At 37.8% G+C, this 19,817-nt stretch overlaps 1 protein-coding gene across 1 annotated transcript in view; it reads right to left on the bottom strand.

The window, feature by feature from the left end:
• Window positions 1-2,814: 2,814 nt before the first annotated feature.
• The window catches only part of efcab14 (EF-hand calcium binding domain 14), a 52,790-nt gene continuing 35,787 nt past the window's right edge, over window positions 2,815-19,817 (bottom strand). Inside the window, 2 exon segments of the mRNA XM_059984341.1 lie at window positions 2,815-4,952; window positions 9,110-9,244. Coding sequence (XP_059840324.1) covers window positions 4,786-4,952; window positions 9,110-9,244 — 302 coding nt within the window. The 3' untranslated portion in view covers window positions 2,815-4,785.

The following is a 19,817-nucleotide window of genomic DNA, read 5'->3' as shown; positions in this document are numbered from 1 at the left end:
GATAATGTATTGTCCAATGGAAATATAAAGTTCACTCAGTTCATGCAGGCTGCAGCCATTGGGGACCGCTGTGTTGCAATGGTTAGAGAGAGATTTGGAGAAAAACTTGCCGGCTTTCCTTTTATGATTTCGATCCGTCAGGAGTCTCGTTGTCGTGGCCGTTCACTTGTGGCCTCTCCTTTAGCTAAACCATTCTTCCGTGGTGAGCCCACCACCCCAGCAAGGGAGGACGCACACGAGCCCCCACCGGCTTTTGATATCAAATGCTGTCATGAGATTTCTAGCGTTTCTCCTGGTGCGTCTAAAGGGGTTGCTCCCCAGACCCTTCTTTTATCTTTACTCACGGGGTCTCAGATGTCAGTCAGGTTGGGATGATGCAATCCCTCAACCAGACCACTCTGGTTGTCCCAAGGGGTTTCAATGAATAGTACAATACTCAATACACAATTCCATCTCTAAGAGACAATGGCCGTTATCAGTGGTTCCGTTCTGCTGAAGCCAGGACACATTCCAACCCTGTGTATTCTGCAAGTCTCTCTCTCATTTCCTGGGTCCCAGACCCGAATTAATAGTGATCTTGCGATTCTCAAAAAGGAGGGGGCGACTTTGTACCCTCAGAGTTGCTTCACATTCCTAACACAGAGAAGATAATAGTTGTAACATGTCTTGCAACTCACTAAGTAGAGAGAATAGGGCCTCTCAAATTCTAAAGTGAGTAACTATGTATGGAGCTGGGTGAGGTCCTTAACAAATATTTCCTCCTGTTTTTACCATAAAGATATGAGGACTTGGAATCTGAGATAGTTGATCGGAATATCTTGAGGATAGTCTGCATTACTTCAGAGGAGCCTTAAAGCGTGAAGATAGACAGTTGCCAGAGCCTGAACAGGTACATTAGAGAACACTGGGAAAGTGGAGAAGAAATTACTGGAGCTTTGGCTAAGATACATGCATCATTGTTAGCAGCATGTGAGGTTCCAGTGAACTGGAGGATAGCTAATATTGTGATTGTGCTTTTATGTAAGAAGGGCTGCAAAGAGAAAGCTGGGAACTTTAGACTAATTAACCCTTCGTTGGTAGAATGGTATGGAGGGGATTCTGGAGAATGAAATGCAGATGCATCTGAAAAGACAGGCTGATGGGGGAGGGTGCTGTGTATGGTCTTGAATAAGGCCTTTCATACAGTTCCACATGATGGGCTGCCATGGAAAGTTAGATTGAATGTGATCCAGGAACAACTAGCTAATTGGTTACACAATTTGGTTGATGGTAGGAGGCAAGGGGTGATGAATGTTTTTTTTAAAAGACTGGATTAAAAAAACTGCCTGTGATTACTGGTATGCCTCAGTTCAGTGGTAGTTCCATCATAACTAATGTTATATCTATAATCTGAATGAGAATGTATAAGACATGGTTAGTAAGTTTGCAGATGATACTAACATATAGTGTCATGGGCATGAAAGAAATGGTTATCAGGAATTACAGAGGGATCTTAATTGGGAAAGTGGGCCAAGGAATAGCAAATAGAATTTAATTTGGACAAGCACATTTGGTGTTACATTTTGGGAAGACAAATGAGGGTTAGAATTTCACAGTAAACTGGGGAGTTTTGTAGATCCCCTCTGTTCTACGAGTATACATTCATGGTTGCCTGAAAGTGGTGAACCCTTTTCCATACTGACCTTCTTCAGTCAGGCCACTGGGTACAGAAGCTGGGATGTTAGGCTGCAGTTGTTCAAGATCAGGATGTTTGGAAATGATACAAACATTGGCGATGTTCAGGGTCAGGAAGATAGTCCTAGATGAGCAGCACAGAAGATTCAAGTTAATTCTGGTTATTATGAATTCATGCATTTTTGGATGACTAATTTGGATCAGGCATATATAATACATGGTAGGGCTCTAGGAAGTACTGAGGACTTCGATATACATGTCCAAGGATTCCTAAAGGTGGCAGCACAGGGAGAAAGTGGTGAAGCTGCTTATGGAATATTTGCCTTCATTAACCAGTCCATACAAGAGCAAAGATGTTCTCAAACAACTTTATAATACATTGGTTGAGCCACAGTTGGGGTACTATGTTCTTATTGGAAGGTCATGATTGCTTCTGGACATGGTGCTGCTTGATTTACACAGATTCAGTTATGAGAGACTGACTAGTTGGCCTCGAGGGGTGAAGAGGAAAAAAACCCACTCTAGCTATAACTTGAGTGAAACACACACCATTGGAACTAGACTCATTTTCTTATTTAATTACCCCTTCAAATTTCAGAGGATGTGTAATATTTCTTTAGCACAATTATTCCAACTTTAATCATGTGCAGTTTAATACATAGCAGCTCACAAGAATATATGCAAAACTGTGCATTAATTATTTGCTCTGAGAAATCCTCTGCAAGTCTGAGTTTGAATACAGTATTAATTCTAAAGGAATTGATTCAAATGAAAAGTATGGCTTCATATGTACTAGTTTTATCTTGACCTGTAACCACTTTACCACTAATTTAGTAACTGCAATACTATGAAAGTAATAGTAAGAGTTTTAAATTGAACGGCAGCTAAACTTTATCCAAACTCTAAATGAACATGGGGGAAGAAACAAAATACCAAAAAGCCTTGCATAATCTTCCACTGATTGAGCAAATACAACAGATGGTGTTATAGAAACTTAGCTTTAATAAGGTTAATAGCATTAGTTCGTGTGTCCTTCTGAAATCTATTATTTCTAATCACAAGAATTCTATTAATGGTGAAATATTAAGAGTTATGACAGATCAACAACCGATGGAAGGAACGTTTATCACAAAATTGAACTGAAATTGGAATATGGTTTTTATTGCTTGGCAAATTATAAATATTTTGATCATGGCATGATATAAAACATGCAAAACACAAGGCATAAAAACAATGGTAATTACTTTAATACAACTAACCCTTTTATTGTAGGAATAACATTTCAAAAATATATTTTGATACATTGTATACAATTAAAGGAATATTTAAATATCTTAAATTTCACAAGATATTTATGAACTACTATACAAACAGTAGTTCCAAAATGTCCCAGCTCTAAAGCAGTTTTATTCAAAGCATTTGCCTAGTATTCAGCTTTAGGCATCACCACCAGCATTGTGTTATAATATGTATATAGTTTAGCCAACAACTAACAGTGCAAATAACATGAATTGCATTTTCTCCCTGTACCCAGTTTACAAAATTAGGCCAACCTTTCCACAAACCTCTGCAAAACTGAATAACACAAATACTGGAAAGGTTGATCTTATTGCTAGTATAATTAAAGAGGCCATTATTGGACAAGATCTATTAGTTTACAATAAAGTTAAAATTTTGATTAAAAATCTGTCCATAAAATACTATGATTCAATAATAAAGCCTGCGTCTAGGAATCAATGGGAATTGGGAAATACTGTATTCTTATATCAACAGTTAAAACTCTTCCACAGTTGCCAACTTAATTTTTGCATTTGTGAATTGTATTGGAAATGAGCATTCATTCAGAATATTATGTTATCCTGGAATCAAAAATCACTATCAAATGAAATCTCTCAGCCAAAATGTTACTTTATTGCTAAGCATATGCTGGGGACATCAGTTGCTGATTTTAATGTCAACATTAGAAATATATTGTTGACTATCTACATTTATATTATACAATTATTTTGTCACCTTAAAATAAACATTGTCAAAAATTATTCAAGTCAAAGAAAACTGTACAAACCCTATAGTCCTGTAAACCACTAAGTGTACTTGTTAGTTCTGTAGTTAAATAAATTTATGACTGAACTACAGCAACTAAGAGACTCATGTCAGAGACTTAAGTTAAAGATGCACATTTTTAAACTATAGAATGATTTAAAAGTAAATCTGTAAATTAATAAAAACAGAGACACAATACAGCATTTGTTTACAAGACTTTACACTAGTTTTGAATTGTGTCAATGTACTATGAGACTCAAATTGACAGCAGAAACCTCAAGGAAACTTGTCACATTCATAAAGGCAAGCCTTTTAATGCACCTTCCAAGTAGCCAGTATAAGTAAATTCAGCAAGTTTAATTTTCCTGGTAACTGCTTATAATCTGCACATTGTGAATTGCAAGCATTAAATTACAAAACTAAAATGAAGGCCATTTTAATTACCTGCACAAAAGTGGTTGCATTTACTTATGGAACACTTGGTGATCTTTGAAAATTTTCTAAGTCGGCAATGCTATGTAGATCAAGAAAAGTAAACCTCAAGAAATGCAGTCACAAATTATTCCAGTTCTCAAAGCTGACTAAAAAGTAATCTCCCATTTAAAATGAGGAAAAAATTCTCAAAGTACTGGATAGTTATGTAGGGCAGACAGTGCAGGTTGCTGGTGCAGACACAAATGTGAGCTCACATTGGCAAACTTCCTTCTTTAACCAGCACCTTCCAGCACCAGTGGAAGGTTCAAAATATGAATTAATTTACTTTAATCTTCTCCCAGTAGTTTGATTTCATATAGTATAATAAGCTAGTTTATTCTTAGAGTGAAATTTTAAACGAAAAGAATTTATCCTGAATGATTGAACCCTTACTCAGGTATCTCAATTCAATGCTGTCTGTTTCATTAAAACACTGTTTGGGCAAGCCCAAAGCTGAAGTTAGGAATATTTATTCTAAGTATTCTAAACATAATAATGAAACACTGTTTAAAAAGTGCAATTGTAGCAATCACAAGTCAGTACTTCAATTGTTAAAAAAATTCCACTAGTCCAAATAGATATTTGTTCAGTTTCCTATGAACCAATTGCATTGATAAGCTCTGTTTGGGAGAACTTTCCATCTTCATTGGCATCAAACTGTTGAAGCTCTTCAGGATCAGGGGTTTGCGTACCAAATAAGTTGTAAAGTTCTTGGTAAGAAAGTTGGCCATCAGAAGAGTGAAGGAACAGGTCCTGCAGAGCTGTAACATTTAAAACAAAATTGCAGTTATAGAACAGAAAGACGTGGTAGCACAAGTACACAGTTCCCAGGTAGATGACGGTGAAGAAGATTTTTGGCACATTGGTCTTCATCAGTCAGGGCAATAAGTATAGAAGTGGAATATTATGATATGGGTGAACAAGACATACAAAGAATAATCTTATAGAACTGCATGAAATTATGAGGGATAAATATGAGGGAATGCTGTTGACTCTTCCCACATTGTCACTTGGAAAAATACTATTCCCTTTTCTAAGTTCCTCTACCTCAGCATCTGTTCTCAGGATGATGCACACTGTTCTAGAATAGTTATCTCTTCTCAAAACACAAGGTTTCCCTTCCAACACCACTGATACTGCCTTTGTCTGGATCTCCTCCATTTCCCACATATCTGCCCTCACCCCACCCTCGAGCCACAACAGGAATAGGGTTCCCCTTGTCTTTACCCTACCATCACACAAACCTCAATCCAGCACATCATTCACCCTAACTTCCACAATCTGTAATAAGATTCCACCACTAAGCACAGCTTCCCCCGACCCTTCCACTTTCTGTAGGGATCTCTCTCTACACGACTCTTCAAGGCCCCCAAATAGTCCTTCCAGATGAAAGTCTTCCACTGCAAGTCTGTCAGGTTTATCAACTATATTTGGTGCTCACTACTCTACATTGGCGAGACCCAAGATATATTGGGGGACTGGTTTGTTGAGCACTTTCTCTTCATCGACTTCCCATTCCCATTCTGCCACTTTGGTCCATAGCCTCTCTACCACCACAATGAGACCACAATTTGCAGAAGCAACATCATATTGTCTGGGTAACCTTCAACTGATGGCATGAACATTGATTTCTCTAACATCTCCTTCCCCCCCCCCCTCCATCCTTCTCTCTTTTTCCATTCTCCATTCAGTCCGCCCTCTCATCTCTCACCTGCCCATCACATCCCTCTGGTGTCCCTCTTCCTTCCCTTTCTTCTATGGTCCATTCTATGAAACTCCTACCAGCCCTTTATCTCTTCTACCTATCACCTAACAGCTTCTTACTTCATCCCTACCCACCCATCTTCCCCCTCACCTGGCCTCTCTTATCACCTGCCAGGTTGTACTCTACCCCCCCCCCCCTTTCTTATTCTATCCTTTGCTCTCCAGACTTGAAGGGTCACGACCCCGAACATCAACAGTTTATTCCCCTCCATAGATGCAGCCCGACTTAAGAGTTCCTACAGCATTTTGACTGTTGTTCAAGATTTCCAGCATTTGCAGAATCTCTTGCTTATGAATGTATAGTTCGTTTCCTAGGATTGGGGAATAAGAAATAGAGGGGATACATTTAGGTTGGGGGGGGGGGGGAGAGAAGAAAAGACCTAATCTGTGTAGTAACTTCTTCATTCAGAGGATAGATCATAAACAGAATGAGCTGACAGAGGAAAAAGTTAAGGCAGGGACATGCAGGTCAAAGGGTTTTTTTTCTAATCATGAATAGCATTAAGTTTTAGAACTGGCAGTACTAAAAACTTAAAACATGAAAACAATACTTTTAGTTTGCTACATATGGTAAAATTGTTATTAGCCCAATTGTTTCCAAAGGAGTCAGGATGATTATGGAAATAGGAGATGTATATAATCTCACCTAAGCAAACCTAACCAAATCACAGGACAATTTACAATGACCAATTAACCAGTACATCGTTGGACTGTGGAAGGAAACCAGAGCACCCAGAGGAAACCTACATAGTCACGGGGAGAAGGTACAAATAGCTTAGACAACACTGGAATTGAATTCCGACATTAGGCTAACCACTATGCTACAGCTGCACAGTGATATTGCTGGCAAGCTGCACAGTTTCAACTAATCCATCTTTCAACTGTAACAAAGGTATCTAGACCCCTATTAAGTAAATTTTTACTTGTAGTGAAGAAGTGTGCAGTTTACCCAAACAAAAACCCTAGAGGATTTCTCAGTGGCATAGATTGAACTATGGTACTGTGTTATCAAAAGCATCAGAGCTCCTCAAAGAAAAGCTGACTTTCACCCGATACTCTTCACCTTCCTTTGAAATCGTTACAAAATCAACTTATTAATCTGAACAAGACAATTAAACTCTTCATTAACATTGTGTATTCAGCAAACTGGTTGTGAAGTTGTATGCAAACACACATAAAAAAGGCTTAATACCCCAACATCACATCCTTTTAAAGAAGATAAATGAACAAGTTTCATATCCTGTAACAGTAGGAATAATACTGTACAAATAGAGCCTGATGAACAAAGAATCTGCTAAGGGAGATTCCGTGATCTAACTATGATGCATCCAAAGACAGGTAAATCATGTACTAATAAATTTCAATGCTTAGTTTAATGTAAATTAAGATTTTAGCCACAGTTTTTGCAAATCCAGAATAATAAATTTAATGAATTTTCATAATTGTACTGTCATTCTAGAGAATATTGATAGCTATTTATAGATACGAAAGGCCATTCAGTTTTCAACAATTTATTCATAGAGCCCTCTCAATGCCTCCCTGCCCTCAATTTTAAGTTATTTCCCCTAATAAAGCTAGCACAGTATGTTGATCAAATTAAGCATAGATTTAGGCCTAAATTTATGCTTTACTAGTTTCTCTTGATACTTACTACTGAGGTTCATGGCCTTGCAGAATGCAGCATTTCCCAGCATTCATTCAGGTACTTAAAAAATCTTTTTAATACATTTCTTCTTTCACCATGCTGAGAGACAGTATCAAACTGCTGATAACCGTAGTTCATATCAAATACACTTAATTCTTCAAATCCTACTATCAATTTTTTTTTTACTTGTCTGTAAGTGACCCATCTGCTAAGGGAAAAGTCTCATTTTTATACATATTTGCTGATTTCCCTTTCACCTTATTGTGTTCTGAAAGAAAACAACTGAAACCCAGACAATCTTCTCTTGGAACTAAAATTCTCTAATCTTGGCAACAACCACCTACATCTCTTCTGTATAGTACTTCAGTTGTAGCCTGTCTGCTATTTTATGCAATTCTAGAAATACATTCCTACTCTTACTTCCTATGCTTCAGTTAATAGTTTCTTCGTATGTTTTTGTGCTAATCTGCTGCCTCATTACTTTTAAGAATCTGTTGACTCACACTGGGATATTAGCACCATAGAACCATAGAATATTACAGCACAGAACAGGCCTTTTGGCCCTTCTTGGCTGTGCCGAACCATTTTTCTACCTAGTCCCGCTGACCTGCACCTAGACCATATCCCTCCATACATCTCTCATCTATGTACCTGTCCAAGTTTTTCTTAAATGTTAAAAGTGAGCCTGCATTCACCACTTCAACTGGCAGCTCATTCCACACTCCCACTACACTGTGTGAAGGAACTCCCCCTAATGTTCCCTTTAAATTTTTCCCTTTTCACCCTTAACCCATGTCCTCTGATATTTTTCTCCCCTGTCCTCAGTTGAAAAAGCCTGCTTGCATTCACTCTATCTATACCCATCATAATTTTATACATCTCTATCAAATCTCCCCTCATTCTTCTATGCTCCAGCGAATGAAGTACCAACCTATTCAACCTTTCTCTGAAACTCAGTTTCTCAAGTCCCAGCAACATCCTTGTAAACCTTCTCTGCACTCTTTCAAACTTATTAATACCCTTCCTGTAATTAGGTGACCAAAACTGCACACAATACTCCAAATTCGGCCTCACCAAGGTCTTATACAACCTCACCATAACATTCCAACTCTTATTATTCTTCTTGTTCATTTCAGTATTCTACCACTATTGTTTATCTTGTTGCCATATTTGCCCTCTATATGTATATATGCATATATGTATATGCCCTCATAATACCACAATGAATTCCATTTGGTACATTTTTGGCTCACTGAGCAAACCATTCTGCTCACAATTCTTTTACTCACGATGAACTTACAAAGTTGATATAATTTATGAATCTGGGGCTTCCTTATTGTTTAATCAAGTCCAGCTTATTGATCTGTACCAAAAGGTGTAAGATTATACTTAGATAACCTTCAAATTATTCCAGATATCACCACCGATTAAGCTGAGATCCTATGCACTGATCTCTATTAATGTACAATGGGTGTGAAGAATGAAGATTGCTCTAGCTGTAAAACTCACCTTTTAAACTGTTAATCCCAGGTAACGATAGGTGTTTTAATTTGACATTCCTTTTACTGTTTTTATTAACTGTTGCTTTTACTGGGAATCTTGGAGAAATTAAGGGATTCACTGTAGAAGTTGAGTTTGTGTTAGCTGTAAAACAAAAGTACAGCTGCAAATAATTATCCATTCACTTACTGCTTACATTCCAGACTTTAGGGAAAGCAACCATGGATTCTGGAGCATAGAATCATGCCATATTGTAGAGCTGCTTTGCTTGTAATTGCTCTGCTACATCAATTACTTTGTCACTCTGCCTTTGCACTTCCTCTTCTCTCTCATATTTGAATCAAGCCTTCTTTGAAATATGTCCATGCTTTTTCTACTACCCATGTGGCAGACTACATCTGCATTTTTACAACATAGAAAGTGATCGGAAATTCTTTTTGATCTGCCAGTTGTCTCATTCATACCTTTGTTTTACTAGCTTATGTTTAACGATTTTCTATATCCATCTTAACAAATTACTGCACAATTCTAAGAACCTGCAACTGCCAGAATGTTCTCTTTTCAAGAGCCTTAATCTTCTTTTATTACAGTAGTCAATTCAGTCATTCTTGAAGATAGGTTCTGCATTTTATTCACGTCTCCTTGGGTGACCCAACAGAAAGTCTACATAAATTCAGTATTATTTCAAATACTTTTTCCCCTTCCAGAAATTAACTGCAGTCCTAGGTTTGTACTTTCCAGCTTCAATAATATATGTACCCATTTCCAGATCTCATTGCTCATTTATCCTATTTAGATGGCTTCCAAAAAAGGAACAAGTGGCCTCTTTTATTTATTTTATAGGTAAGCATTCTCATGTTTGAAATGATAAACTTGCCCAAGATTCATGCATATGCTTTTTGTTCTAGTTAATTACATTGTAATCAAACTCCCATCTCCAATTTCGTATAACGATTTAACATCACAGCTCCAATTCTATTATGTGAATAACAATGACTGTTTTAGCACAAATTCCTATGGATCATGTTTCCTAAGACACTTCCCTTAAACTAAGCATCTATTTTCAATCTATTAACCATCTTTCAATCCATTCTGTATCTGGTCTCTGACTCCCTATGCCTCTAGCCTTACCAATAACTCTTCATACAATACCTCACTGAAGGCATTCTGAATATTTCACATATTATCATTTTCTTCCAACAACTCATTGGGCTGGCACTCCTTTGCCAAAGTCCCAAACTGGTTGCCCTACAGTGACAACATCCAGAAACTTTGTGACTAAATTCATGACTATTTCCATACACTTTTATTGGGGAATGGGTCCAATGATCCTGCACTGGTGGTAAGACCTGGCAAAGTATATTAAAAACAAACATAACAATGGAGAGGAGCAACACACAATCAGCTGGAGAAATTCAACAGGTCAAACAGCATCAGTGGGATGAAATAAATTGTACCGATGCACATTTTCAACTCAAAATATTTCTTTTCTCCTAATGATGCTGCTCAACCTATTCACTTCCTATAACAGTGTGTTGCTCCAAATTCCAGCACCTGCAGTCTCTTGTTTATCAATAGAGAAAAATGGCTGCAGTTGGCAAAGATCTAATGAATAATTTTATTTTTGTATTACCTGAGCTGAATTAATTTTTTCAAGTCTGGAAAAAATTGTAATACCTTTATTTAGAACTCTTGAATAACAAGCTTTTGATAGGTTCAGCAGATGGCCAAGTGAAAGGGTCGGACTTTGCTGGCTGATAGGACATGCACCAGCTTCAGTTTTCCTGTTTGTTCTCTAATCATATCCCTAAATTGATGCTGCTTCATGCGCAAGACAAGCCATAGTGCAGGACCCTGCTACTGAGGATTGGGACAACTTTGGAGATCAAAGTCATCAGTGCATATTTGTACTAGATATTTTCAAATTTACCTTATGCTTAGCAGTAAGCACAGCAACTTCTGGCCTTTGATTTTTTTTTGATACACAAATGGATAGTCAGTGGAATAACTTATTCAATGAATTGGAGCAAATTTGCTCAAGTTAAAGTTCAGCTTTCTTCTAGATTATTCAATCATAACCAGTATCTGTGTATAAATATTGTACTAACTTTCTTGATATTCTGATCAACATGTAGTAAAATTGCACCATGTTTTCAATGAGAAGGCAGCAAAGGGCCAGATATGATTTAGCGCTGAAGTTCAGAGTATTCAGGCGAAGTTTTCTTTTCATATTTACCATGGTGGCTATATTTGGCTACTGTAATTAATTAGAGTTCTTTTCAGTGATCTGTGATATAGATGTAGGGAACTAATGGATGTATTATATTTATATTTCATGCATTTGATTTCAGAAAACCATATTGTTGAAAATTAAGCTCATAATTTAAAAAAGGTAACACATTACCATGAACACAAGACTGACTGGCTAGTGGGAAGCAAGGTAGGCAGGATTGTTCTTTTTCAGGATGCAAACTAAAGACCGACAACACGGATCATGTTGGGGCTGAACTTCTTACAATTTACAGCTCTTCCCCAAGATACATAAGTCAGGGCCTGTCTTATGTGAGTTGCATGAAGGTACCAACAGACATAATTGCTAAATTTGTTTATGACCAAAACTAGATATGAAAGCAAGTTGTGGGGGACATTAGCGAGCTACAAAAATATATATTAGGTGAAGTGAGTAGGCAAAGATCTGAAAAATATTGTGGAAAAATGTGGAATATTCCATTTTGGCAAGGGTAAAAAGGACATTACATAAACGATGGCAAATTGCACAGCCCTAAAATGCAAATGGACCTGATGATGCATCACTATACTCTAGCTAAAATAAAGCTAACAAAATGCTGTCGTTTACTGTTAAAGGGTCTAAAGATACAAGTGCAGTAATAAAGTTTAGTTACTGAATACAAGGCATTGACAAGATCACGTGGAGTACTACGTACAGTTTTAAAACATAAATACACCGAAAACAGTTCTTAGAAGGGTTATTAAGCTAATACCTAGAATGTGCTGATTACCTGAGGATAAATTAAGGTTGTAGCGCCTTAAGTTTAGAATGAGAGAAAGTGAGGATGTTCTATATTGTAAGAAAAGCTAGAACTAGGGTTCAATATAAATGGTGCAAAATGTTTTCTAAGGGCCGACAGTCCCCAGAATGCTCTCTCAAAAACAGTATAAGCAGAGTCAGAATATTTTTAAGGAAGAGGCAGATACATTCCTGATCAGCAAGAATGCAAAAAAAATTATTATAGTTGGAGGGAATGAAGAGTTGAGATTAGTCTGATCTGGCAAATCGTTCTTCTGCCATGACATTACTAAATGAAGAACATGCATGAGAGCCCAAGTGGGTTCTGCTGCTCCAAATTCATATGCTCATATATTGGAGCAAAATTTTAACAAACCACAAAGTACAACAAAATAGTTTAAAAACTTCATGGACTGTTTCCATCCTCTAGGACAAAAGTCTGCAACAGAATTGATTGACTTTTCTCTCAGACGATATCCAAACTGAACAATGATTTTGATTTTATATCTAAATATGCATATACTAATTTTTTTCTTCAATGTCATTCAAACTGCAGAAAAACAAATTCATCTAAAATCATGCTTCCAACAGGAAATCATGCTGACAGTATGCAATGCATCATTCCATTTCAAGATGCATCTGTGACCCATAATCTTTCATGAAAAATTATCTAATGAGGATTAATGAATTTACATCATTCATTCATCCTGGAAATCTTAACTTCTTCTGGTTTATTTTCTCTTTCACAAAATTTACAACAAAGGTGCTCATCATGCCTCTGTCAAAGGACAAACAGCCTAATCTTACCTTCCAGCTCTAGGTTCATATTCTTGCAGGTCATGACTTAAGTACACAACTATATATTAATTAAATGTATTACATGTTTTTGTCTCTACTACTTCCCTGGAGTTCCAGACCCCTATTACGCTGACAAAAATACTCATCTCTGCACCGCTATAATCAATTACTTCAAATCTACGCCCTGCTTCTTTCACTGCTAGAGAAATTTGATCCATCCTTTTAGCTGTCTGTGCCCTTCAATTTTATTCACCTAAATCCTAGCCTTTTTCGTTCCAAAGAAAACAACACAGGCCAATCTAATCCTTCCTTGATTTTCCAGTTTTAGTAACATTTCCCTCTATATGCTAAATATTGGAATAAACATATTTTAACAAAACAGATGTTGGGTAACTGAGTGCACAAAGGTGATGTAATACATGGCCTACTCCATACTAAACCTACAAGTATTCAATGTCAGAAACAACAAACTGACTATCCCATCCTTGATTTCCAAGCACCACACTCAACATAATTAAATTGGCCATCAAGTTACATGTCATTGATCAGCGCTAATTTCAATATGTTTGTGATATCATTCTTCAAAGTATACAGCAATACTGGCCTTCAGGCAAGATTAATTTTACCCACTTTTAAACAAATGTCAAAAATGATTATTACATACACAATCATTTCTTAGAATAAAACTCATGCTATTTCAGAAAATTTTCTACAAAAATCAAGATTCTCCTTGATAATCAATCACTTTTACCAAATTTTAATTAAACTTTTTAAAATCCAACTATTGATGACTTTCTGAAAACAAAAGTATGACATTTAATTCTATTCTCTCATTTTGGAAACAGCTTATCAAATAGTAACTTTAGTTCAGAATAACATCTTGCAAATCTATGACACCACTGCTTCATAAATATCAGTTGGTATTTAGTGCACAGTTGCATTCATCATGTGTAAGCTTGTGCAAAATCCAAAGGTTATTTAATTTTGGACATTAAAGCAAACCTACATCTCTTCCTCATTTGAGGCCAATACACCTACATATTCCAGATATCTATTATAAGTAGAATCCCTCAGTTCCTTTTCCAGCTTTTATGGCACTTTGGCCCCACTTTCACATACAAATTTGACAATCTCAGGTAGCATAGCTTCATAAACTAAACTGGAAGAAACTACATGACATATGCAAATCTGAGAAATGAAGATCTCCAAAATAGCTGTGTAGATAGCCAGCTGGAACAGAAACATTTTGCTCAGGAAGGTTGGTTCCCATCTATTTTAGGTTTTGCATTGGGCATCACCAAAACACAGCTAACACCAAAAAAACCCAATTTAAAATGGAGTGTGCCTTGAGGTAATTGATCCAGGAACACCAGATAAACTTGAAGGCAAATATTTCAACTATTATAAGATGTTGGAGGGCTCACATTTTTAAAGTTTGCACTTTTTTTTGCTGTTGGTAAAACAGAAGATTGATCCTGGGGAAACAGAAACATAATAATGCCCTAGAAAAGTTAATTTTACTTTCTCTATATCAGTAGCCTCCAGGGAAATCATTAAAGGTCTATCTGTACGAAATGGATTAATCTCCAGGAGATATCTTTGAGATTGCTCATACATTTGTTCACAATGGTAATAATCTGCATTACTATGAACTAGTGCACAAACCAGATTGTGGTCAAATGAAAACATACCTGCCATCAAAATCTCCAAAACCACTCAAGCAAAAATTATGGTAATTTCAACAAACATGAAAGCTTTGCAAATTTTTTCTAAGAAAATTTGTTATCCAAATTTATTATTATAATGAATTTCAAATCAAATACTGCTACCTCTCTTTGGCCGGCAGATAATTTGGCCCAAACTTGTGTCCAACTATCTAAAGAAATGACACATCATCACTTCTGCCATGGTTCTGAACTTCCTAGTTGCTCTTTATTTGCAAGTAATGTTACCAATAAGCAATGTTTTTTAAATGAGTATTATGATCCATGGCTATCCTTGGTTCAAATCTCATAAGGAACACTAATTTTATATGCAAACTACTTAATTTCAAGGTTCTTGTGCTAAAAATGTCAATTAACTAATCATTTGAATTAAACATAAGCCCCAAAGTGTTCCAACATTGATTTAACATTATTCAATGTTTTATGTTACACACTGTTGCACTTGGGAGCATGTCTTTCAACACATACTAGACTTTTCATGTTGAGTCACTTATTACTTTGCAATAAAACTCACAGCACAGTATAGTCCTAAAGGTATATAGCCATTTAAAACTCTGCAGCAAAGTTTTGAGTAATTATTATTTTGCCGTTGACTTTTTATTTGAATTTCATGGTTGTTTCATTCTTTGGATTCTTCTTTCTATGCTTACAGTTTGCATAACGCAGGTAGGATCACCTCAGAAATTCAAAGGATTTCAGTAGTTATTCAACTGACTTAATTGGAAAGTTCAGAAGAAAAGCTTCAACTACGAAGGGAGACAGAGATACAAGAGGAGGGCATAGTTAGAGAAGTTATACTCCTGCTATATAACAGAATCTTCTTTCTCCTCTACCTTCAACCCTCCCAAATACATAAAACAGAAAATACAGAAATACATCTTAAACACATTCAAAATTTCGGTCCGAGACTGCCTCTATTGCTACAATGAGGCCACTCTCAGATTGGAAGAGCAACACCTCATACTCTGTCTGGGTAACCTCCAACCTGATGGTATGACTAATGATTTCCTGAACTTTCCAGTCATTTTTCCCCTCTCCTCTCTTCTTCCATTCTCCACTTGGGCTTCTCTCTTACCTCTGTGTGAAGTTGCCATTACCAGGGAGAAGGTTCTTGGGAAACTGAAACATCTGAAGGTAGACAAGTCACCTGGACTGGATGATGTACATCCCAAGGTTCGGAAAGAGGTGGCTGAAGAGATCGTGAAAGCATTAGTAATAATCTTTCAAGGATCACTAGATTCTGAAATGGTTCCAGAAGACTGGAAAATTGCAAATGTCATTCCACTCAGGCAGAAGAAAGGAAATTATAGTCCAGTTAAGTCTGACCTCAGTGGGTGGGAAGACGTTAGGGGTCGAATATTGGGATTCAATGTACTTGGAGGCAATGATAAAATAGGCCATAGTTAGCATGGTTTCCGTACGGGAAATCCTTGCCTGACAAATCTGTTGCAATTGTTTGAAGAAATAATTAGCAGGATAGACAAAGGAGAACTGATGGATGTGGTGTACTTGGGATTCTCAGAAGACCTTTGATAAAGTGCCATACATGAAGCTGCTTAACATGGTAAGAGACCATGGTATTACAGGAAAGATACTAGCATGGATAAAGCAGTGGCTGACTGGCAGAAGGCAAAGAGTGGAAATAAAGAGAGCCTTTTCTGGTCGGCTGTCAGTGACTAGTAATGTTCCACAAGGATCTATGTTGGGATCAATTCTTTTTACATTGTATCTCAATGACCTAAATGACAGAATTGATGGTTTTGTTGCAATGTTTACAGGTGATTCAAAGTTAGGTGGGGGGAAGGTAGCTTTGAGGAAGTAGAGAAGCTACAGAAGGACAGATAGATTGAGAGAAGGGGCAGAAAAGTGGTAGATGGAATACAGTGTCGGGAAGTGTACGGTCATGCATGTTGGTAGAAGAAATAAAGGTGTAGTCTATTTTCTAAAGAGGGAAAATTCAAAAATCTGAGGTGCAAAGGGACTTGACAGTCCTTGTACAGGATTCCCCAAAGATTAATTTGCAGGTGGAGCCTGTGGTGAGGAAGGCAAATACAATGTTAGCATTCATTTCAAGAGGACTAGAATATAAAAGCAATGATGTAACGTTGATGCCTTATAAAGTACTGGTAAGGCCTTACTTGGAACACTGTGAGCAGTTTAGGGCCCCTTATCTTAGAAAGCATATACTGAAACTGGAGAGGGGTCAAAGGAAGTTCATGAAAATGATTCCAGGATGGAATGGCTTGTCACATGAAGAGGGTTTGATTGCTCTGGACCTGTATTCACTAGAATTCAGAAGAATGGGGCGGGGGGTGACCTCATTGAAACCTATCGAATGTTGAAAGGCCTTAACAAAGTGGAATTGGAGAGGACATTTCCTATGGTGGGAGAGACTAGGACCAGAGGACACAGCCTGAGAATAGAGGGGTGTCCCTTTGGAATAGAGATGAGGAGGAATTTCTTTGGACAGAGAGAGGTGAATCTCTGTAATCCATTGTAATCTCTCTGCGGAGGCTATCATTAAGTATACTTGAGGCAGAGGTTGATAGATTCTTGACTGGTCAGGGCATGAAGGGACACTGGGAGAAGGCAGGAGATTGGAGCTAAGAGGGAAAATGGATCAGCCAAGATCATACACGGAGCAGAGTCGAAGGGCCAAAAGCCTTTATTCTGCTCCTATGGTCTTCTTTGCCTCACCTGCCTATCAACTCCCTAAGGTGTCCCCTCCTTCTCTTTCTCCCACGATCCGCTCCCTCTCCTATCAGATCCCTTTTTTCCCTCACCCTTTACTTTTCCACCTATCACATCCCAGCTTCTTACTTCATCCTCCTCCCCACCCAAATGGTGTCACCCATCACCTTCGAGCTTGTACACCTCTCCCCACCCCCTACCTTCTTTTTCTAGTTTCCATAGATTCTACATGACCTGCTAAGTTCCTCCGGTATTTTTAATGTGTTACTCTGGATCTCCAGCAACTCTTACGTTTAACATAATGTCTTACATTTAATACATCTTAAAGCAGTGGGAAAGTTCAAAACATCTATATTTGTACAGATGGCTGAAAGTTCTATGGGGGTAAATGCTGACAGTTCCAAATGGAATTGCCAGCTTTTCTAAGGAAGACTTGAGCCATTATTTTCAAAGGATGGTTGGAACTCACATACTTGATAAGTATATGAAAAAAATTAATTTGATGAAATAAAGACTAGCAAGATGTCAGCAAAATATGGCAACTCAATACACGCTGCTCTGTGTAAAACTTTTCATTATGTCTATTACAATCATTCTACTCTTAAAACTAAAATTCTAAGTCTTTTAAAAATTACTAATAATGCTCTTAAATTTATTTACAGGTTTGGTGATACTCAAGCGATCTGAGCGAATGAACCACCAACCCAACTCCACAACCCACACAGAACCAAATAGCAAGCCCTAGGATGGTCCCATCTACGCAGCAGCTTGTATAGAGTGCAGACCCAACTTGACAGACCTGTTGCCAAAGTTCAACTCCGGGATCCCAGAGAGGCCTGACCTGCAGGAGCAGATATCCAACCCACTCCTAGGGCACCGTGATTGGAGTCCCAATCAACAGCGGCTCCAGTGATCAAGTCTTGATGCTTGACCTACAAGAGCAGCCAACATCAAAGCCCAACAGGATCAAAGACCCAACTCTACAGAGCATGTGAGACAGAGTCCTGATGCACAGACTCCACCGGACACCTTCACTTACTCGCTCTGGTGCAGCTTATTCCTCACCACAACCTCTGTATCTGTCCAGAAACAACAGCTTACCTTCCAGTTCAGCTGATTCCACTCCAGAAACCAAAATAAATTACAGAGTTGTGGGCACAGCTCAGAACATCGTGTAAGCCAACCTTTCCTTCATGAACTCTGTCTAACTTTTACTGAGGCAGCACAAACAGCCAAGCCCTCTCCCAACCCAAATGTATTCTCTTCTTCCACCTCCTATAATGCGCAAGGTACAAAAGCCTGAAAGCACGTAGAACAAATATACCACCACACTTAAGGACAGTTTCTATCCCACTGTTATAAGACTAACGAATGGACCTCGTACAAAAAAATGAACTCAACTTAAGTCTACAATCTATCTCATCATGGCATTGCATCTTATTGCCTGACTGGACTGCATTTTTTCCCTAACAAAAAAAAATGACACTATATTCAGCATCCACGAGGAAATCTGCAGATACTGGAAATTCAAGCAACACACACAAAATGCTGGTGGAACACAGCAGGCCAGATAGCATCTATAAGGAGAAGCACTGTCGATGCCCTGACGAAGGGTCTCGGCCCAAAAAGTCAACAGTGCTTCTCCTTATAGATGCTTCCTGGCCTGCTGTGTTCCACCAGCATTTTGTGTGTGTTGCTATATTCTGCATTGTGATTGGTTTTCCCTCATATTACCTTGATGCACTGATAACGATGAAAATATCTGTATGAATGGCATGTAAAAGTTTTCCCACTGTACTTCAGTACACCTCAGATTTACTGGACAGTTCATGGACGAGGAAAAACTCCCAGAAATACCTAGCTTTTAAACTATTAAGTGGACCTAATTTTCTGTAAAGTTACCTTCTTGCACCTTCTATTTTATTTTGAACCTTTGAACCTTTGTCTCAAAAGAACTTAAACAGACAATTACCCACTTTGGCTTTTGCTACAGAATTTTCCAATCTCCTGACCACTACTGCTAAGCAGAACAAAGGCAAAATAAAAATGGGAATAGCACCACATACAATGTATCCCTCCAAGTCACATACCATCCTAATCTAAGAAATATTGCCTGTCCTGTATTGTTGCTTTAACTCACTTCCAGAAAAGATGTAGCAGATCAAGGCAGCAGTTTTCCACCCCCTTCAAAGACCTTTTAGAGAGCAGTAGGATTGTCAGCCTTGCTAGTGATACTCACATCCCCTCAAAAACAAACTGGAATGAAACAACATGTGCTTAGCAGTATTAGACAAAGCAGAATAAGTAAGCAACTGAAATTCAGAAGTACATCACCACTGACATCTGCTGGTTAATTATTGAACATGTCTTCAATTTCTCACTCCATTCACACAAACACATCTAGTTTTCTGCTCCCGCTCTTTACTTCCCTTTTGCCCTTTCTCCTTCAACTTCCTTATCAAAAATACACAAAGAT

The sequence above is a fragment of the Hypanus sabinus genome, chromosome 11 (assembly GCF_030144855.1).
Source record: "Hypanus sabinus isolate sHypSab1 chromosome 11, sHypSab1.hap1, whole genome shotgun sequence".
NCBI classification, from domain to species: domain Eukaryota; kingdom Metazoa; phylum Chordata; class Chondrichthyes; order Myliobatiformes; family Dasyatidae; genus Hypanus; species Hypanus sabinus.
This window is presented reverse-complemented; position numbering and strand designations above follow the sequence as displayed.